This window comes from Agelaius tricolor, unplaced genomic scaffold (assembly GCF_023055355.1).
Source record: "Agelaius tricolor isolate 1412-34295 unplaced genomic scaffold, bAgeTri1.0.p SCAF_44, whole genome shotgun sequence".
Taxonomy (NCBI): domain Eukaryota; kingdom Metazoa; phylum Chordata; class Aves; order Passeriformes; family Icteridae; genus Agelaius; species Agelaius tricolor.
This window is the reverse complement of record NW_027269304.1, coordinates 2,376,100-2,398,606: the sequence shown is the minus strand read 5'-3', so window position 1 is coordinate 2,398,606 and position 22,507 is coordinate 2,376,100. Positions and strand designations below refer to the sequence as shown.

General features: G+C 40.5%; 1 protein-coding gene across 5 annotated transcripts in view; it reads left to right on the top strand.

Moving 5' to 3' along the window:
- Positions 1–24: 24 nt before the first annotated feature.
- XRCC4 (X-ray repair cross complementing 4) overlaps positions 25–22,507 on the top strand; it is a 145,303-nt gene continuing 122,820 nt past the window's right edge. Inside the window, exons 1-6 of one of the 5 annotated variants that reach the window (XM_071455133.1) lie at positions 76–1,516; positions 4,647–4,799; positions 6,758–6,825; positions 14,005–14,044; positions 15,318–15,467; positions 18,115–18,302. In XM_071455133.1, coding sequence (XP_071311234.1) covers positions 4,667–4,799; positions 6,758–6,825; positions 14,005–14,044; positions 15,318–15,467; positions 18,115–18,302 — 579 coding nt within the window. In that variant the 5' untranslated portion in view covers positions 76–1,516; positions 4,647–4,666. Of the gene's footprint in view, positions 48–75; positions 4,282–4,312; positions 4,800–6,757; positions 6,826–14,004; positions 14,045–15,317; positions 15,468–18,114; positions 18,303–22,507 lie in introns of those variants that run through there. The other 4 variants (XM_071455129.1, XM_071455130.1, XM_071455134.1 and 1 more) reach the window with 4 other exon arrangements.

Below are 22,507 nucleotides of genomic sequence, written 5' to 3'. Positions count from 1 at the left end.
GGCGCGGATTGGCCGGCGCGGCGCAGGCGGAAGTGGCGGCGCGGGAGGTAGGTCGGGCGGCCCGCCCCGCGCGCGCTGGCACGGGCGGGACTGAAGGGAGCGCGGGGGGGAGGGGCCGTGTCCCGGTGTGGGGATAACCGGGATAGCCGGGATGAGCTTTTAAGTGACGCCTCACTGGGACTGAGGGGAACGGCGGGGCCTCGTGTTCCGGTGTGGGGATAACCGATATAGCCGGGATCAGCCCTGCACTGACCCCGCACCGGCACTGAGGGGAGCGGCGGGGGGCTCGTGTTCCGGTGTGAGGGCAGCCGGGATAACCGGGATCACCGCGATCAGCGGGATCAGCCCTTCAGTGACGCCTCACAGGGACTGAAGGGAACGAGGGGAGTCCCGACCGTGTCCCGGTGTGGGGACAGCCGGGATCACCGGGATCAGCCCTTCAATGGCCCCTCACCGGCACTGAGGGGAGCCCCCATCATGTCCCGGTGTGGGGACAGCCGGGATAGCCGGGATCACCGGGATCAATCCTTGACTGGCCCCGCACCGGCACTGAGGGGACCTGGAGGCCTCGTTCCTGTCCCGGTTTGGGGACTATCGGGACAACCAGGATCACCGGGGTCACCCCTGCACTGACCCTGCACCAGAGGGGCCGCGTGTCTTTAGTGAGACGCAAAAAAAAAACCCCAAAAAAACAGAACCAAAAAACCAAAACAACAACAAAAAATCGGAAAGAAGCCAAAACCGAGAAAAGCCCCCACAAACAAACAAAAGCATACAAAAACCCCCGCAACAATTGGTTCTTTTGGTGTGTTTTTTAGGTGTTTTTTTTTCGGTTCATTGTTACTCGGCTCCCGGCGCTGTTGCTTTGCCCTCGCGTCCCTGAAGTGTGAGCCAATGGCTACTGAAGCCTTAATAAAATAAAAAACGCCTAAATAACATAATGAATGCCTTAATGAGGCTATTTCTTAATTGGGGCTCTCTGTTGTTGTATAGGGAGAACCCAGGCTGTCTTCCCTTGGTCTTTTGTATTTTGGGTTTTGTGCTATGTTGTTTCTTTTGGAGCTTTTCAACATCTTTTCTGTAGCTGCAGGGGCTACAGAAATTTCCAAGAATTGGAAAATCTTGGAATTGGAATTCTTGGAATTGGAAATACAGAAATTTTCCAAGAATTTCTAACATTTTTTTTTTCCCTCCAGGAGGTTAGGGTTTTTTTTTGCTTTGTTTCGTTTGTGTGTTTGTTTTTTACAGAATAACCTTTGATGCTGTGAGAGCTCAGTAAAATGAAGAAGTCACCAGTGTAGAAGAACTTCACAGTGATGACTTTGTGTTTAGGTGGCTGAGTGTTGGTGTCATAGCAAAGCACCTGAAGTGTTGGGAGGAACCTGTTCCTCCTTGTAAACGTGGTTTTAAAAGCATCACCCCTTCCCAAGCTGGTGGCTTGGTTTTGGGGTCTCTGTCATTCTCTGTGTTTCAGCACCAAATTTGTGCCCTCTGCTGAGTGTCCAGACTTCCTTTGGTAAGGGTAAACAGATCCTTTTTTTCCTCTCTAAAATGGCATTTTGTGGCAACATTTGGCACGCCTTGTGCAGCTGCTGTGGCAGGCTGGGGGTTGATGTACATGTACGAAATGCATTTATCCCGTGGAATTGAGGCAGTGATTTGCTGAAGCAGAGGAGTTTAATTAGAGTGAGACGCACACAGCCCACTTAAAATGCTGTTTATGTCTTCTGCAGAGCAGCTTCCTTAGCAGTAGTAGATTTGGTCACTGTAAATTGCCACATCTCTGTGAAATCGTGGTTTCAGATTCATAATGACCAAAATTTACCAAAATTTACTGGGATGTTACCAGCATGAGCAGGTTTAGGGTTTGAGGTGGGTTCACTTGTGTGACTTTTTTCTGGACTTCAGGCACTGTGTTGATTCTGGATTTGCTCTGATTCTTCTCTAGATTGTTTAGTGGCTATAAAGGTTCTTTCAGTTGCAGATTTATCCATCTGTCTTAACAGGTAGTCAGCATCTTGCTGTGTGCTCGTTTTCTCACAACATGTTCATACATCTTATTCCTGTTACCGAATTTAAATTCACCAGATTGGTTTCTTTCCATCACGTGTCAAGGGTTTGGATTTAAAAAAAAAACAAACATTAAATGCATAAAGACAATTCTAAAAATAGCCTTTATTACCCAGGATAGCTTCACTTTGAAGTGTTTGAATGATGCTACATTAAAGTATGTTTGTAAGAGAAATAAGCAGTTAGTATAATCACTGTCTGGTTCAGCCTCTGACGGTCAACAAGATTGAAGACTTTAAAGGCAGTAATACTTTTGAACTTTTTTTTTATGCATGCCAGAGATAGAAAGCACAAACTGGGTTGTTTTGGCTGCTTGGACTCACTTCTGGATGCTCAATACGAATTAGAAACTCAAATTGAAAATATTCTGTAAGGTCCAGGCAGACTCCAGCTGTCAGTCCTTGTTCACACCATAGCCAAGCCTGCTTTCAGGTGGTCAACTAGCTTCCTCTAGTGCTGTTTTGTTTGCAAACATACCCTTTTATGATAGATTTATTGCAATTTTTCTACCTTGACAGTTTCTGGCAGGCTCCCACCTGAAACCCACTGGAGATTTTTGCCAAAAATGCTCTTTGTTTACCCTAAATGTTTAATTTCCAAGTGAGGTTTCCAGCAGTCTCAGCTATTCAAAATGGAACTTTTGCTGATCATGTGCTGTCTTAAAATGATTTCAGGTGATAAATTTGCTGTCGTGGGAAAAGTGCCATTTAAAGATTTTGTGGGACCCTTGGTGGCATAATTAAAAATATTGGTGCTCCTAGCCTGGAAGTGTCTTCTGGGGTACTGTGTGATAGGCATGGGATATTGACTGGAATATCAGCTTTCAGATGGTGTTGTTCCAGTTTCCCTTGTACATTTTTTTTCCCCTCCTAATTAATATCTTGTCATGGAAAAGCAGCTCCGAGGAGCTGGGACAGCTGGGTTTGGCGTTGTCTGCAGGAATGGGCTGGGTAAAAACCAAAAACTAAATCACAATTTAAACAACTACATTGATCTACAGAGCAATCATCTGATATTTAAATAAAAGCTCAGGATGAAGACTGGATTTTTTTTGTTGCCGTTGTTAGGTCTCTTAAGAGCAGTTTTATGGTTGTGGCTGTGTTTCCTGGTGTTGAGGAATATTTTAGTGGTGAAAGGTTTTCATACTGCTCAGTGGAGTAGAGTGCACCAAGGAATCTGTGTCTATAATGAAAGGTAAAAAAGGTTTAACCTCCAGGCCGTTCCCACATGCAGGAAGAATTACCACAAAACAATGACAATTGCATGTGGAAGCCTTGGTTTTTTATCTTCTGCGTGTTTTACCTCTTATCAGGAGGAGGATTGGAGGAAATGGTTTTAAAAATATCACAGGCGGGTGACTGACATGACGTGCATCCATATAAATAAGTTTTTGTGTTTAACACATCCATGTGTGTGAGGTGTAAAAAACATTTGAAAATAAGCTATAAATGCAGTCAGTTGGGTTTTTTTTTGAGAAATGCTGGGTGTGAGTGGCTGGCAAAAAGCTGATACTGCTTTTCTTTTCTTTGGCTTCTACGTGTTGCCCACATCTGTTATTCCCAGGATCTTCAAACACGGGCATGAATGCTTATAAACTTATTTGCATTTCTGCTACTGCTACAAATTTGCTCTGCTCTCAGTCTGGAGCGAAGGGGTGGTGGAACACGAGGGGTTTGCATTTTGCAGGCAAGCCTGTCGTGGGTAGGTGGTGTTCCCTGTGCTGACAGTGGTAATTAGAGCGTGGTGTTCTGTTTGCTAACACCATTTTGAAAGGAAAAAAAAAACAACACCAAAAAACCAACCCCACAACAACCAAAAAACAAACTCCCGTCTGCATTTAGGTTTGGCTTCTCTTTCTCTTTATTCCTCTGCCTCTGCCTGTCACCTAGCAGAAGCGCACGTGGTATTTACTCACTGTGGTGGGATGGATCACAATAGCTGTGAAAGGCTTGGAGTGTACAGCTGTTCTGAACAGGAACGAACCTCATTCTTCATGTCAGGGGTGCTTTACCTGGTATTTTAAGCATACATGTAACAAAACGTTCCTGCACAGGGTGATGTGTGGTGGGGAGCGTTCCTGCTGCTCTGGGAATTCCTGCACCTTAAAATTTCTGCTTTTTGTGGCAGATTTCACGTGAATGCAACCGATGGGCTGATGCAAAGGGTACACCATCACTTAGAAAGATAATCCACGTTGTAAAAACACTCAAGGTGAGGTGGTGGCCTTGCTGCAGGAATAGTGATGCTGTGCCTGACACTGGTGACCTCAGTGCCTTTCTGACGCAGGCAATCCCTGCTGCTGGTGTGCAGCAACAGTGCATGCCTTGCAGTGCTCTGCCTTGACCAAAACCCACCCATTTCTGTACAGATGAGATAGTTTAGGTGGTTTTCTATGCTGCATGTTGGCTTCATCAAAGCAGCCTAGCAAATATTTGTGCTATGTGCTTGTGGGTGCGCCGTGGGCCTTGCAGGGTGGCTTGCTGTTTTGTCTCAGTGCCTGTTTCTGATGTGCTCGTTATCTTGCAGTGCTGCCACTTGAGGATGGGAAATTTTAATCCCCAACTCTTGTCACCTAGGGCTTAGCAGGAGGTGCAGAATGTTTTCCAGGGGTTATGTTAGAGCTCAGGAGCCCCAGATGAAAAAGCAGCACACGTCCTTGAGTGAGTGGAACCACCCAGAGCTGACGGTCAGATTTTCAAGGACTCAAAACCATTATCTGATTCTTCAAGGTTAGTAGGATGCAGCTGTGATTTCTTCGCTGTTACATTTGGCAGAAATGTAACGTAGTGCTTGCCGATGTGGGGAATGCATAAAATCGTGCATAAATTCTGAACCAACATCACAAAATTACCAAGATTCCAATTTAGACAGCTGTTGTAAAATAGCATTAAATGGTTCCTGAAATCACTCATTTTTCCACCAAAATGAATATTTCCTCTAGTTGTCTCCCTGACTTGAGCTGTGTCCCTTTCCCGGGTTAGGAAACAATAGCCTTCATCTCCTGCTCTTTGTAATCAATGTCTCGTGGATCTCAGTCTTCCCCACATCCTTTTTCTCTGAATATGAGATGGAAAAAAGGGAAAGGTGGCAAAACCCACCTTGAATATTATTCATATAACATAGTATCAGATAGTGTGAATGGTAAGGACTGCTGTCCAAGATATGTCAAGGTACAAAAGACTCACTGAATTATGCATGGTACCATGTTGACACAAGCTAAGGTGAAATTTAGGAGATAATTACTAAACAAATTACTGTTGTTTGCTAATCTAACACAGTCAAATCTGATCAACACAAAAGAACATGTCTTATAGGAAAAGTTCCAATTTGAAAAAAAAAAAAAAATTAATTAAGTGTGTGCCTTGAGCAAGGGCCTCTGGTGCTGCTGCTTTCTAAGGTGTACTGGTGATCGCACAAAACATTTTTTGATTAAATTGTCCAAATTTACAAAGCTTGGAAAAGCTTTGGAATATTTCTGCATCTGCTCTGCAGACTGTGAGGTGGCTTTTCTGGGAAGGGATGTCCTCCAGCAGAGCAGACAGCTAGAGCACAGATTGTAAAATAAACAGAAAAAAAGGGAGACTGATCCAATGTGACTTGTAAGAGTGCAGAGACTGAGAACTTTTTGTGCCCTCGATCTAGACATCAGCCAAATTGGTTGCTGTCTTGGGACAGAAAAATTAATGGAACTAGAGGAAGAGTGAGGCTGTATATCCCATCACAGGCTGCACTTGTTGTTTCTTTTGTGTGTGTGTGTTTTTTTGTTTTTTTTTTTTAATAAATGATTCAAATAATTATGAAAGGGATTGTTTGTTTACAGGTCTACAAAGGGGTCTCAGTAGAGGCCATCCTTTTCAGTACAGAAGCTGGACAGGATAGAGGGAGCCTGGGGCTTTCCAAACGCTGTCAGCTGTGTCAGGCTTGGGGTGAAACCTCACGAAATCCTGGGGAGAGATTTGTGCTGGCTGAGCCAAGCAGGGAAGCATCAGACTCTGGTGTGGAGGCTCGGATTAAATTACTCCAGCTGAGAAAATTAACCTTAATTTTCAGTCCAGCACACAGCAGGCTCAGATCGGGAGATGGGGCAGAAATGTTAATTTCTCTGAAAGCTGACAAGGAAGATAATTGTTTTAGGAAGCAAGAGGCAGGGAACCAGCATTCTTGTGTATCTTGGAAATACAGTACTTGAGTAATGTTTTGTGATCTCCTGAAAGCAGTATTAGAGGGAAGGTTTTTCTCCCCTGTGCCTTGGTTAGAGAAGTCTGTAGATTAAAAATGTGCCTTATACATTATAATTTTTTACTCTTGTCTGTTGCAGGGATTTGTTTTATTAGCCCCGACTGTCCTAAAACCAGATTTTTTTTTTCCTTTTCTTTAAGTAAAGAGGTAGAGGAGGAATTTTTTAGTGTGTTGTCTCAACTTGAGGTTAATGTTTTGAGGGTGCAAAATAAAAATACTCAAAATCAAATAAAAAAATGCTGCAAAATCAAAATACTTTTGAGGGTGCAAAATAAATGAGGGCTGAAAGAGACGAAGATGCAGTGGCAGATTGTTTATCTAAAGCTGCCCTGGAACAGGTTGTTGGAGCTGTGGAGAGGAGACTCCTGTGTTCCAAGGCTGGCTTTTGCTATGCTCATGTACCTGCATTATTTCAGGGCCACTGTGTTTGCTCACTGTTGTGTTTCAGGTACCGATGTGCAGCTGCAGTTGCGAGCCAGGAACACAAAGGTGAAGTGCCCCCCAACCTGTGAGAAAGTGAGACCTGTTTTTAAAATATTTACCCCTTCTGTGCTGTTTCTGTGCCCCACTCCCCATGTTTTATGTCGTCATTAGCTCACCTGGGAAAGCAGCAATTTACCCTGAGACCTCTGTGGTGCTTCACCTCTCTGCTTTGTTGTAATTTGAGTGCTGAGATCTCCAACTTGGGTCTGACTGGTTCAGTGCCAAAGCAGTTTTGTGCTGTATTTTACTAATGAGTTCTTAATTGCCCTCTCAGCTCAAGTCCCAGTGGCATTTTTGCACTGGTGTGTCCCCGCTGTGCCCTCATCTCAGCCTGCAGGTTTCTTTTCACGCCTGTGCAAGCATTCTTTAGGAGCTGTAAGGGAACACTAAGAGTGAAAAGCTGCTTTCCTCGAGTAGACCCCCTGCTTGGTATCAAGTGCCTTGGGTAAGGGTTAAATTTTCCAGCAGGATATTGTTGTTCTGGGTTTTTTGTTTTTTTTTTTCCAGTCCATAGTAAGAACCAAAAGCAAAGAAAAGAAACCAGAAAACCCCACATGAAAAGAGTCCTGTAAATTGCTTAGAAAAGCAGTGAGCTGATGAGTCTTGAGAGGCTTTATTTATTTTTTTTTTTTCATGTACAAAACTTGTGATGCTGAAAGTAAAAGTGACTCCTGTGAAGGTCTTTGTGCCCTTTTCCCTTTCCAAACGTGGTTTGTAGCACAAACCAGTAGATTTGTCAGTGCTGGCTGAGAGTGTAGAGTGAGTGGCTTCTGAATTTTGGGTGGAACTGTCTCCTCATTTATTTTATCTATTTTTTTTCTTTTTTTTTAACACATCTACTTGTTTGCTCAGAGCTTGGTGAGGTTGTGGGATTTGTCCCCTCCTTGTTAAAATCTTGGCACATGCTGTGATAGGGACTGGTGCTTCTGCCCTGCTTTGATTTGTCAGATGTGGATTATCACAAAGCCTGAGCTAAACCCAAGCTGAACCTGTGCCCAAAACAGCTGAAATTGGTGCTCAATATTGGTCTTTTTGCCTTATCTTCAAACTCAGCCTAATACATCAGTAGAGTAATTAATGTTCAATGCCAAGCAATAAACATAGCTGGATAAAGAGCTGCAAAATTGAAATTCAGCTGCATTGAAAGTGAATGTCTCAGTTCCTTGTGAATTGTTCTTGTCTTGTGAATTATTTTTATGTGAGGGTCAGGTGAAGCAAAATGAATTACAATTTTTAAATTAATAAATTCAAGCCATGTGAGCTCTTTGTTTTCAGGGAGTTTAGTGTTGCATTTTCTAATAGATAAATAGCAGATGGAAAGAAAAAACATAATAAAACTTTGGTTAAGTGAAGACTGGGTAATGCAGGAATTTTCTTCAAAGAAAATGCCTGAGGAAACTGTTTAGTAAGATAAAGCAATTTGGAGCCTAGGCCTATTTTTTATTATTAATTTGACAGGGACGGGAAATTAAAATAATCCATCTCTTTGAAAAGTCTTGGGTGTAGAGGTGGGAGGAGAGAAAGATATGTAAGCCTTCATATTTATACCTGCCCTTGTCCCACTGAAGTGGCAACATTTGGTGAAACTTGTTTTTCCAGGTTACTGGGCTCAATTTTTCAAATCTCCTCAGAAAATCCTACATGCAAAATTACATCCATCCGTATCTACCTGACGCTGATTTCTTTGTTTCACTTATCTTTGTGTCAGACCGGGCACTCTTGCCTGTGGATCTCTTGTGGGTTTGACAGTACTGAATTTATTTGACTTTAAAAAGAAGAAAAAAGGGGAAAAGGAGGCAAAAAAAAAAAAAGTATTTTAGTGGAATTTTAGTGTTGTTAAGTCAGACATTTAGAGAAACACATCAGACTGAGTGGAATTGTATAGGTCTGTGTGGGGACTGAAAAATAGAAGACAAAGGAAATCTGTGCGACAGATTTGTATTGAATATCCTGATAATATTTAATCCTAAAGAAAGCAGTGTTTTGGAAAACAGATGATACCTCAGCCAGGCTACGTTGTTATCCAAATATACATCAAAAACACATATGTATTGGGGTATTTTTGGATGGACAAAGGGTAATTAAAACATGCTGCCTTTTTTTTTTTTTTGTTTGTCCTCCCCCCAAAAATTTCCTCGACTTTACTGTCCTCAGATGGGTGATACTAAGGTACTGAAAACTGCAGAGATGCTCTTAAAAATATGACTAAGAGACTTGGAATTCCCAAATCTTTGTTCTTATGGTCTGAATACATTGGTCTCAAAGGTTGGGTCTGGCACAACTTCCTTTTTCTGTTTTTTATCTGCAAAACATACAGCAATTTTAGTGCTGTCTTTTCAGAGAAATTATGTGGAAAATTATATATATTTGGAATATGTCTCTTTTTTTTTTCTTTTTTTTTTTTTTTTTTTTTGAGGAGGAAGTGAATTATTTCTCTTAATAAGTACCCTGTGGTTTTCAAGTGAAGGCACTGTGCCACCACTGGCTTTGGTAGGACCTTGGAAAGCCAGGGTGTCCTGCTGCCAAGTTGGAATTATAAAGTATTTGTTGGGACTTGCATCTTCCAGGAGCAGCAGAGAAAGGGAGTCTGGGTCTCTGAGACACGCCTTGCTGACTTTTCATCCCAGATACATCCTCTGCAGGCTGGGCTGGTTGTTGCCTTTGATCTTTGCTGCCTTCCACATGCACTTTTTTGTAAAACTTCACTGCTAAAATACGCTTTTTCAACAGGAAACATGACAGTTGCATGACTTAATTTTATTTTTTTTTTAATTTTTCTTTTGGAAGGTTTGTAACGTTCAGTTAGTGTAAGCTGGCTTATCCGTGCATCTTGAAAAGTGAGGATTTGCTGTTAGTTTTGGGAAGAATTGTTACAAAAAGGGTGAGAAAAAAAGGGCCTGCCCCTTTTATAAATCTGTCTGCATACTCCCTTTCTTGCTAGTATATACTAGTATAATTGCCCACTTTGGTGTTTATTTTAATACACTGAAGGCCTTTCTTTTTTTTTTTTTTTTTTAACCTTATTATAGCTTAATGTAGATGGTTGTAAGTGAGCTTGGCAAGTTTGGATGCCTGCAGTGGGTAGTGGGTTAGGCCTGAGACTTCAAGGGGATGAAAGACACCAGGGTGGGCTTTGCCTCCAGGCTACAATTAAGATCAAGGCTTGTTAGTAAGATTCCTACCATAAAGGTTGTTGACTGTCTGCTTCCTTCTGTTTCTCCTCATTTTTCAGCTGGTGGCTGTAGTAAATAAGCCTGACAAGGGTTGTTCCTTATCGTGGATTCCAGATCTCCTGTGGCAAATCTTCCATATCCTATTGTCCCCGTGGAGCCTGACAAGCTCAGAACTAATTTGTTTTTTGGTTTTTTTGGTTTGGGGTTTCTCTTTCTTTTTTCGTGGGGGACACACACACAATTGCACAAAAAGCATGTGCATGTTTCCAATCGTTCTGTGGCTGCCATGAAGCAGTGGGAAGGCAGCAGTGCAAATGGGAGCCATGTGAGCCTTGACTCTGCCATGATCTCCTCATCAAATGTTGCCATGGAGCACTGAATTTCTTACATGGCCCACTTACCCCTCTGCACAAAGTTAGAAAATCATTCAGTCTCTTCCTCATATCCACATGCTAATTTTTGGTTCATTTTTTTTTTATCTCTGGGACAAAGTTGCATTATTGGCGAAATTGTAACCCGTGTGCTTTTAATGCAGAGTAAAGTTAAACAAAAGAGCAAGTAAATATTACTCAGGGTGCATGTAATACAAAAATGTCTTAGCCCCCTAAATTGCATTAGGGAACAAAGCTCTTGCTATTTTTTTTTTCTTCTTTGGCTTTTAGATTTATCTGTTAGTTCCACATGAAGGTTATTATTGAATCATTCTTCAGTGTCAAACAAGTATTGTGGCCAGAGGAGTGGGAGGATTATTGTGAGATGGGGACAGGAAAGATGCTGTGTTATTTGTCTTCATGTTTGTGGGCACAGTCATGTTCCTCCAAAAAGAAATGAGTAAAGAGGAGCTCCCTATTGGATCAGTAGTAGTTCTAAGATTAATGGAGTGAGAGTTGAGGTTTTTGTCAGGTATTTTAATGTTCTTACTCCTGAAGTATTGGAGTTAATGGAATTTTAAATTAACACGAGAGAATATCAATTTGTATGAAATATATCACTGGAAATATGCATAAATATAGGCATTATCTTATTTCCTTCTGTTAGAAAATGTGGTAATAGCTAGTTTTAATCTTTAAAAGCAATCTTGAGCTTTTCTTGACTGGTTTAAATCTCCAATTATCTACTTATGAGTACATGTAGCATCTCCTGAATAGTCCCTCTTCCCTGATTATGAATTTACTATTAACTTTCTTCTGATTATTAGGTTATGATCTGTAGTTTGGGCAGTGTCAGAAGGAAGCAAACTGCAGACTATAATAGCAGTGTGTGGTCTTCTATTCTGAACTCCCTGTGGATAGCTCCCATTATTCCTCAGCGAGAAAGCACTTAGGTTAATTGCTCCATTTCAAAGACATAGTAGCTCTTTCTGGTCTGTAAGTAGCCTTCCAAGCATAGCTGCTGAGGTTTGGAGCACCTGCAGCCTGACCAATTTGGGGAATAAAAAAAATAAAAGCCATTAGTCTGCATGGGGAAAAAAAAAAGAAAAAAAATGAAGTGGTGAAGTTCAGAATATTATCAATGATGCTGTGTTGGAGCAGCCTGGAAGATTTGGCTTTTGGTCTATGCCTGGTGCTATCCAAAACAACATATAAAATTCTTTGTGGGCCCATTTTAAGAGTGTCTTGTTCATTCAGAAGGGCCTGTGTGCGCTGTTTGTTCCGAGGGCAGAGGCACCAGCCAACAGCTGATTCCTCCTCAGAGGGAAACATTGCCTAATGGCGATCACAGGAGCCAAAGACCACGGGGACAAAGTGCTAAAGATAAACAGCTCAATCCCCGACTGTTCAAAGGCCTCAATAAAGCCTCTGATTTACACATTTGGGCTGGGACCCTGCTGTCCCCACCTGCAGGCTGGCCCTGGGGCCCTGGCATGGAGAGGGGCTGGTGCTGTGCCCCCCGGGGATGGAACACTGCCTCTCCGTGGCCCCAAACCCAAAACTTCCCTGCAGCTTTGCTTTGTCATGACCGGGGAAGGGGGAGAGAACCGACCGCTCGCATTTTGTGGAGGTGGTGAATGGGAAGAGCCCCCAGGGGCTGGATGCTGAATGGCACTTGAGGGTGCTCCTCTGGTCTGATGGACTCTGAGGGGCTTTTTAGCCTGCCATAAAGAGAGGCTGGTTCCAGAAATTTGGGTAGCAGTAAAAATGTGGTCTATTTTTACGGAATGATTGTATTTTACTTCGTTTTAACAAGCTTCACCAACAGCTGGACTGTTAAATTGTGACGCTCCAAAAATTCAGGAGGCTGTTCTAACTTTTCTGAGCAGGAACACAGTTCCTACCTTTCTACTCCAAATATGTGAAAGACAAAATAAGATTTCACCTCTCTTTTATATGTTTGTCTTTCTTTCATGATGAAATTTTTACCTGGCAGAAGTATTTGATCTGTGAAAGGTCACATAAGCTTTACACATTGGAAGCTGGTGGGGTGATGAATTTAGTGAGTAGGTGGGTGCATTGGGGCAGGTTAGTTTGAGGAGATTGTTTTATTTCATCTCTTGAAATACAGAGCAATGCATCTTTTTTTGGAAATATAGTGCTGTACATCTGTTATTAAGATTTGCCTTCAGAATGAAGGAAGTGCATGCAGTCACCTTATAGTCAATGAATAAGGAATATGCCCTCATTTATTGCCTGTATTTTTAATTTCTTTAGTGGTAACTGGTAGTTGTTAAATAAGTAGGGAACTCCTTTGGTCCTTTTTGCTGTATTCATGCTTAAACTGTGTGTGGTTTATCCATTTACTGAACACTGCAGTCAAGTCTGTGTTCTCAGGACATAAAAGAGATAAGGGGAAAAGGGATTTGGATTTTTACTTTGTTGTAATTGTTTTGCTTTCAGAAAAGCAGTAAGGTACAGCATTACTGTTTGCACTGATGTTTTTTTGTGCTGTGTAGGTCAGACTAATTTTCATGAAGGCAGTTTTCCCCCCCTCTTGAAGAGAAGTACATAATAGGCATTGTGCACAGCCAGGAGTCCTTGAGCTTTTGCTGATGGGTTGGAGGAGTTGAGTGCTTTGGAGATGGAGTCTGGCTGAGCTTTTCCGGAGGCAGATCCTAAACGCGGACTAATAAGTAATATACTCCTTTCAAAAGGACAGTGAGCACTGTGGAGGAGATGAAAGCTGGGAGAAATAGCATCTTCATTTTATGCTTTCTTTGAAAATGCTTTTTTTCAGGGCTGCACAATAAAATGTGGGAAAGCAGGAAACCTGTATTTTCCTTTTGTTTTGGTGTTCGGGGTATTATTCTTGGTTGTGTCTCCTCGTTCTGTTGAGGTTGTGTTTTATCACAGGGGTACCAATATTGTTGTCTAAACAGAACTTTCATTTTTAGCTGTTCTGCATCACTGTAATGAAACAGTGATGTGTGCATGGGAAACCAGTATCACTGTATCAAATGAATTTAGTCTCGGGCCTCAGAGACCTTGTTAGTGCATCTTTAAATAAATAAACAGGCTGCTTTCCTCTGCTACTCTTGACCTCACTTTTTCTGACTCACACTTCATTCGCTTCATCGTTACGTAAATAGAAACTGCAATTCTCTTGCTTTGTTTTTTGTTATAGAAAGTTTGGGTTGATAAGAAAGCCTCTAGTGCAGGTATTTTTCACTGAATGCTGCTCTACTTTGTTATAAAAATAACATAAAATAAACAAACCCTTCCTTTTGAACTACACACATATGCATCAGTACCCTATGTGCTGTCTGTTTGGGTTGTCTGCTACTGCTTTGCAGTCTTTAATTGAAATATTTTTAGAAACATTGTCTTTCAGAGGAGGATTTCTGTGAAAACATTTCACAAGAGACTGTATTTTTCCATAATTAACAAGAAGCAAAAGGGAATCTGGCAGGCAAAGGAGAGTGCATGCATGTGTGCTTGAGCATGCATTGCTTGTGTTTCCTGTCCCGTGCTTATTACTGACCCATGGCCAGGCAGTTAGTGCCCCACAAATATTTAAAATGCCTTCATTTCTGGAGTCACTAATTGCAAAGGCATTGTTCCAGCTGTCCACACCCAAATATTTGAGTTTTTGTTCTTGCTTACAGGTGCACAGATACGCAGTAGATTTTCAGAAATGGCCAGCTGGTTAGTGATGGAACTAGAAATTTTTTTTTCTTTTTCTTTTTCTTTTTTTTTTTTTTTTTTTTTTTTTTTTTTTGTTAACTGAGAATAATTTTTCAGTGTATGTTTTGGTAACGTTTTCGTTTCTGTTGCATTTTTAGGGAATAGAAAGGTATGACAGCTATAATAGTAAATGCAGTGGTGGTTTAGAGATGTAAATACTCAACCTTTATGCTTGAAAACCAATGCTTAAATTCATACATTTTGCTGCTTTTGAATGCTATCCACTTGTCTGATCAAGGGAGAGGCATTTTGAAATGTTACTGGGTGCAGAATTGAGCAAGGGTTAGGAACAGTTCAGTCAACTGCAGTTAAAGCTGCTCCTCCTAACCTGAAAATGCCAATTTTTGGGGAAGGCAAGGTAGTTAAATCTGTACCTAGATTTATTTCTCCATGTCCAGGGGCAAGGAAAAAGCTTCCTTCTACTCCTGCTTGGAGAGCAGAGTCCCTTCAGGGCCTGGTCATGATTATTTACTGCTGCACTTCAGATGGAAACCTGCGCAGAGCATTTAATCCCTGCCCAAGCACCATTGTACTCAGTGCATGTAGTTTAAATTTAAATGCCTCATCTGGGTTTTTCTTCCTTTTGCATCCTGTTTTTAGTCTGTGAGTGAACATGCAGCCTTTTCTCAGTCACTTCACTTAAGTTGTGTGTAAATACATGGGATTCTTGAGAACATCTTAAGTCAAGGACAGGTTGCCAAGTTGCTTTGCCATAGAGCAGAAATATTCCCTGTAGCATCATATATTTTGTTTTCTGCAGAATCCAGTGTTTAAGATGCTTACGTTGGCTTGCTGGCATTTGCTACACCCTCTGCTTTGCTGTGAAGCTTAGTAGCAGCTTTCACGTGGCAGTCTTCCAGATGAATATTGATTACCTTGAATTATGTTAAATATTCTGTACTTTGGGTGATAGCAGGCATTGAGTTAAAAACAGAGCCACGGGGAAGAGCTTGTGTGTAGTAATTTCCTGTCCCCCAGCTTTCTGACAGGTTTTTGAGACCATTCAAATATGTTTAATTGTTGGCACTGAAACCTTACTTATTATAATCCAGTTTCCTGTTTGCAAGTATCACCAGTTCTCTGACAAAGTGAATTTGGGGAGGAAAGTAGAATAAAACTACAAGCATACTTGTATTTTTATATTCCCTGCACACACACACAACCCCCAAGCAAGTTATGCAAAGCTGTTAATCACCCCAGTGGTTATAACAACATTATCTTGCTTTTTAAACAGGTGTTGGGGAGATGGAGAAGACTTTGAACAGAATTCATCCAGTTTCTGATCCAGAAGCAACCTATTTTCTACAGGTGTCATGGGAAAAGGATTTAGGCACTGGCTTTGGTTTACTTCTTAGTGATTGTCAGTGTGCCTGGACTGGGACAGGTAATGGAAAGAAAAATGCATTAATTTAAATTATTACTGCTCTTAATTGCTCCTTTTAAAACACTTTCTAAGCTGTGCCCCACAGCTTGTGTGTAAATTCCGTGGGCATTTTGTTCACAGTGATGGAGGAGATGGGGTTCATGATCTTCTGGGATGTGGCCAGAGAACTTTGAAATCTGGAGAGGTTGTGTGTCAAAGCTAAAACTAATTCATTCAGCACATGGATATGCAATGTTTTGTTCTTTCTCAAGAATGCATAATTTCTTGGAGTGATGCTGAAATAACACTTCTATGTCTTCTCCAGATTCTCAAACAAATGTGTATGCAAGTTCCATTTGCAAATTGGAGCCCATAAAGCCTTTAATTGCAGATGTTTTTTTTAAATATTTTCATGGAATTTAAATAGCCAAAGGTAGCTGTATTTTGTAATGAAGGGGATTTTTGGGAAGGAAAAGGGACAATAAATTATCAGTAGGAAAAACGTAGCCTGTGGGATTTTTTCACCCCTCTGAAACCTCAGTAAGAGGATGGGTCTTTGCATATGTGCATGATTCTCTCATTCATGCCCAGTGGAAAAAGTCCTTGAGAAATGTCAAATACTTGATGAAAAGCCCTTCTCTCAGTAACAAAAATATTTCAAAGGGATGACAGAATTATGTATTTTGAGCAAATTGTAGACAAAACCATTTTCTGGACTCCTTGTCTGAATTATAAGACATATCTTATGTAGTTCCTTTCCTCCTTCCTTCTCCTTACCCAGTGGGTGTTGTTCCTCCTCAGTTCCTACACAAGCCAAGCTCTCATATAGGTCTGAGATTAGATAAATGCAAATTAAAATCGGCACATAAATTAAATCTGCTCTTCCATATTCCTGTTAACATTTCAAACACTCCATTGATCAGGGCTTCCTGCACAAAGCACATACGTGTATTCCAATACTGATTCCTGGAAATGAAAGATTTTTCTTTCTTGGCTTGACAGGAGTAAAGTAAAGTTATTTTGAAAACAAAAAAAAGGGTGTTAACACTGACAAATACTGTTTTTTCTGTTCGAAGGATCTTCTCCTTCTTAGGTGACTTCAAAATCCCCAGTTTAGAAATCACAAAAAGAGGATTCTTATTTTTGCAAGTGAAGGCTGTGCCACTATAGCTGGGAGTGTATAGAAAAAATAGGTGGGCACAATTCTCATTTTGTTGAGTTCCTGCATCTGGTAGAATGGAGGATAATGATTCCCCAAAACAGAGGGGCAGTGAAAGCAGGATGACCTCAATCCATTAACAAGGAAAGAAAGAGACCCACAATATTTCTGCTGTCAGCATTGGGTGCTCATCCAAAGGAAAGTTTTTTTCCTGTTCTGGAAGAATCTGATCCCTTTCTAATAAATTATTACTGAATTTCTATTTCTATTTCTTACTGAATTTCTGAATTCTTACTGAATTTCTTCTATTCAGTCCCTTGAATAATTTCATTGGGGGTTGATGTTGTTGTGCATAAAGCTTTCCTACTGTACTGATCTGTGCTTTCATTCAACAAAACATTTTGGTCACTTTCTAAAGTTATTACATCATTTTTGAGACTGCTTACATTTCAAATTCAAAACCTGGAGGGAGGGAAGGCAACGGTCAGAATATTCCTGCTGTGGGAAATCCCTTTTGGGTTTCCCATGCTGTGGATTATTTTCCTTGGCAAGACCTACCAGGGAGAGAGAGGGAGCTGCTGATGGAGTTGTCTTTTATGGGTTTTGTATGTTTAATGTGATGATGAAATGTGTTAGGAGTCCTGTTTAAGGAGAGAGGGAAAACACTGAATGTTGGAGGGGAGGAGAAGCACACAAATACACAATGTAATCTAGTGTGTTATTACCTTGGTATTGGGTTAAAGAAATACATCTGTGAGGATTTATGCATATCATATTTCCCTAATGATTGATCAGTTCTGCTGGTTTTAAATCACAAAGGAACATGCAGCATATATAGGGAAAATAGAACCAAAACCAAACAAACCCACAGTGCTCTGTTGCAGTATTTTAGCGTCTCTCTTTTTATCACTTTCTTACTGTTATTAGAAGTTTATCTGCTCAGTATTGAAATCACTGTTCCAGACAAGTGCTTCCTCTATAAACATTTCAGACTTTTCTTTTTCTACTCCTTTTTGTCTTTTTGCTGCAAGGGATTCCACATTTCACTCTGTTTTGGGTGATTTTAGGCAACTAGAATTGTGGATCAGTAGCAATAAGGAAATAATCAATTTGCAGATGGGGAAAAAGGGACAGAACTCCTGAAAACCCCAGTATTCCTGCTACATTTCCACAAGTGGAAATGACACACCAATGTGTGTTCAAGGGAAAAATAATCTCCTAATATTCCATGGAATCACAGAATGCCTTGGGTTGGAATGGAACTTAAAGGTCATCTAGTCAGTGTGTGTCTATATATACATATATTTTTTTTTTTTCTTAATTATATATATATAAATATATACTTTAAGATATATATGTCTTGCACTATGTATATATAAGGCAAATATATAAATGCAGTATTTTATATATATAAATGCATATTAATAGATGCTTCATATGTAATGTGTAATGCACATACTTGTTCCCACACATACGGATATTTATTCCTCACGTGTCTTCTTCTGGTAGTGTCTGAATCAGACATTTCTAGGGAGGCTGCTGACATAGAAATGGACAGAGAAAAATATGTGGAAGAGCTGAGGAAAGCACTGATAGCTGGAGAAGAGTCAGCTGGCAAATACAACTTTGTGATTTCAAGAGATGAGCAGAATAAGGCCTGTCACTTCTCCTATGAAAGGAACCTGAAAGATGGCTCTGTAAGTAGATAAATGTTTAAATGTAACTGTTAAACCATGAGAACGAAATACATTTTTGTATTTTATTATGGTCTTTAAAATCAGATGTGTGATACTCACTCCGGATTGAATGAGTGTTGTGAGCTCTTGCATGGGCCAAGCTTGAAAGAAAGTGAGTGGTTTGGGGTGGATGCTGCCCTTTTCAAATTGTAGCCTCCTGTGCACTTTTGTTTTCCTTGTTTCTTTATCCTCTCTCCATACTACTCATCTAAATTAGAAAAAAAAAAATTTAGGCAAGATTATTTTCAAATGCTAAAACATAGCTTTAAAATTTAACTTTTCAACTACTTTAGATATTTTGGAAGTTAAGGCTGAAATTGTTGCATTACATTGGAAATGGGTAAGTGGTTCCATGCTGCTTGCTTGGCTGCAAAGGAAAGGACCCTCTTAAAACAGGAAAGAAACCAGTATTATCTGTATCTGTAGACACTTCTGGATATTTCAGGTTGTGCTTTGCTGTGTTAAAACTTTTCTGAAGAAGAAGAAGCTAACTCTTAAGCTGAATATCCCAGTTTGTACTTCTTTTTTTTTTTTTTTTTTTTTTTATTCTTTTACATGTCCTATTCTTGTTCAGTACAGGAATTTTCAGCTGATTTTGGGTCTTGAGGAGCCAAAAGTTAGGGCATGTAAGTCTACCAGTCTGCATTATAAGTATTTCTGTGACTTCACCCAAGGCCATACTGACCCTAAACCTTGTGAGCTGTTTGATTGTTCACAAAGATGTTGAAAGTTTGGGACCAAACTGTACTTAGAAATTGAGAGCAGTAAGGTTAAGAACCCTTTTTTTTTTGTTTCTGCTCTGTGTCACACATGTTCTAAATACAGGCTGGATTAAATACATTCTGTATTTTTATTAAGTGAAAACATCCTTGTGTTTGTGAGGTCACCTAATACATGTTTCCATCAATTAATGAGAAATTTAACGTGTATGAAAACAACTTTATGTCAATTTGGTAAAATAATAACCTGGCCAAAGAAATTGAAAATATAAAGAACCTTGATTCCTATATATGCTTTAAATTTGGGTGTTGAAAGATAAGATAGGATTTCTTGGGTGAAAATGCACCTTTCTTTTCTTTTCCCTTCCATTCTAATCTAATGCCTACAAATAAAATTTTCTAAGCAGTTATGTGGAATTAAATAATAGAATTAGGTATTACAAGTAGCTTTCAGGTGTGTAATAGAATATGTTCCAAACATTTTGCAAACTCATTTTTGTGGAAGTATTTGTGATCTCTCTCTTTCAGCACCACATTAGGAAATTAATCTTCCTGGGCTCTGTACATCCAGAGGGCTGATACTCAGCTAAATGTAAATTTAGTGCAGAGGAAGCCTAGAGAAACTACTCTGCATCTTAAGCATGACTTAAACTCTGTGCTTATCTATTATCAGTTTAATAATTAACAGTTTTTAGTAAAAAAAGAGGAAAAACTTCTGAAATGCATTGTTACACTTTGCACTATAAAATGCTTATTAATCCATATAAGTAAAAGTTACTGCAAAATCTTTTCATGAAATTGGTATACGGGTGCCTGAGAATAAACTTTGTAGTCTTAGAAAATCAGTAACATGCCTTGCCTTGTTTTTTAGAGATATATGCATGCTTATACACACAAATTTGATTATTTTAATTATTTTTAATGGGACCTGCCTAGAACATGAAGCTGATCACCAGCAGTCACCTGGGCCCAGTAACTTCCAGAGCTGAGCTCTGTCATAGTTCTCCATCCCACGTGGGACTAATGACTGGCAAATCTCTGAGCTAGATCCTGATTCATTGTTTTCATGGCTGTACCAAACTGTGGTATTTGAAATAAGTTTTACCTTCTTTGTAGCATCTTGCTAAAGCTCTGCCTCCATAAAGTCTAATTATGTGCCACAACTGTGTTGGGTGGTCTGTAGGAGTGCAAATAAAAATAGTGGGGTGATGTTAAGCAAAGGAAAACATAGGCATATTACTGGGAAATGTTTTCTGATAGGGAAATTTGTTTTACTGCCCAGGTGTTTTCTGGAGGAATTGGTGGCAGCCCCATTGTGCCCCTTGTTTTGAAAGGGACTGGAATGAAAAATGCATTGTAATTATGTGTATTGCCAGTGTAGTACATTTGATGACTTAACAAGGTGTTTGATTCACCTGTTGTTCAGTTTATGAGCCAATAGGTTCCTTCCATGAACTGTAAAAGGATATTACACCTACTCCTGCACTGCTTTGATGGAATGAAACCAAACCTGTATCTTCATATAATTTAAAAAGTGTATATAATCATCAGTGTATGACAATGATGTGTATGTAAGGGATGTAAGGTTTATGTAAGGGATGAGTGGGGATGGTTTGGGTTTTGAATGGATGGAAAAGTTCCCCAAGTCATGAAGAATTCCTGTCTGATTTAGAGGGAGCACTGTGTAACATGTTTGTTTTGTAGTGCCCTGGCTGCCTGTAATTCTTAGAAGTAAGAGAATAAGAAAAATAATTTATCTTAAGGAATGTTCATAAGCGGTTTACTACTTATTTATCTTGAAATGTTGGTTGGGAGAGATCATGATGTCTGAGCTTTAGAAGCTCTGGTTCTGGCTGTGCCTCAGGAAGTGCAGCTGAGACTAAAGAAGTTGTGCCTTTAAAAATCCCCACTCCCTTGGTGAAAATCCCGATGGGTTCGGTGAAAATCCCGATGTGTTTTTGTGAGAATTCCGACGCTTCGGGTGAAAATCCTGGCGTGTTTGTGATTGACCTCCCTCAGGACAGGTGGCTCTGCCTTTGGGACCCGTGTCTGGGGTGCCTGGGGTGTCGGGAAGGACCCTGGAATAACAATGTCTGTGGAGCACAGTGGGAATTGTGTGCGGATCCAGCTGCAGCCCCGGACGGGCCACACACACGGAGACCCTGGCGAGGGGCCGGGGAGGCTGGTCCAGCTCAACTGCTGCCACCTAAACAAACACCAGCCACAGAGGCAGTGATTTAGTGCTTGATCTAAGTAGGTGACCACTGGGAAGTAAATCTTTCCAAGTGCTTCAGCGAGTCACTCCACATGTAATAAATAATGGAAATCCGGCAAGCTCTTTCTTTTTTTTCTTTTCTTCGGGGCTGGCAATTAAATAGACTAAATAGCCTTTGATAAACAATTATTTGAGCGCTAGCAGTCTCTTTTTTTACAGTAATGTGACAGGCTCTGGGTTTGTTTTTTTTTTCCCTTGCCTTTTGCTTAAGTTTGTAAACGGGGAGGGTAAGAGCTTAACAAATTCCACCTTAGATGCAGCACTGTTGCTAATGAGGATGATGGAAGAGATGCTGTTATTTGTCTCTCCCATTTCCTGTGGCTGCTTTTCCCTGGTCGGGCCTGTGAGTTCATTATAAGTTTACTAAAAGTTGAAAAAAAAGGCTGGAGAAGCTTGTGCTAACCAAAACTTTTCACAGCATGCTAACTGAGAGAAGTGCAGTTGGTAGAGCTCTTTGTGCTGTCCAAACGATCTTGGTTCAAGGTCTGAGTAGTTACTCTGCTCCAAACCACTGAGGATGTGTTGTTTGGTTAGCAAAGGTCACTGAGAGTTCAGGTTGTTTCCCAGGCAATTCCACCAGCTGAGGAGAGAGGAAGATGAAATGATTAATCCCTGGGTCAGTGTGAAAGTAATGACTCTCATATCACTTATATCACTTAATGTCTGTGTACTTCAGGACCTGAGAGTGGACACTTGAATGGATTTCTTGGAAGCCCATTTTAGAAATAGCTGGCTTCTAATGTGCCTTATGTAATGGAAACATTAAGTGTTATCTTGTAAGTAATCTCAGAATCCTGAGTGCCACATGATTTTCCCCATCTCACCTCGGGTGTTCCTTCAGGTATTTCAGGTACACTGGAAATGCAGTGCATCATTTCTGTAGCCTTGAGGTAAGAAAAACAATTTCTGAAAGTGATTCCCTACCATATTAGTAGGTGTACAATTACCTACAAGGTGTATCTGTACAAGGCGTGACAGAAGTCCTGGTGAATTAATTAAGCTCTGCTATTTCCCTTGCTTAGCTATTAGATTATGTATTTGATTGCTGCTTCTGATAAGCAGTAGTTTGGAGAAATTAATTTAAAATACTGGCAATTTATCCCTTTAAAACCAGTATGGTTGAAAAAGGAAGAATCAAACACTGTGATGTATAAATTCTCTTCATTTTTTCT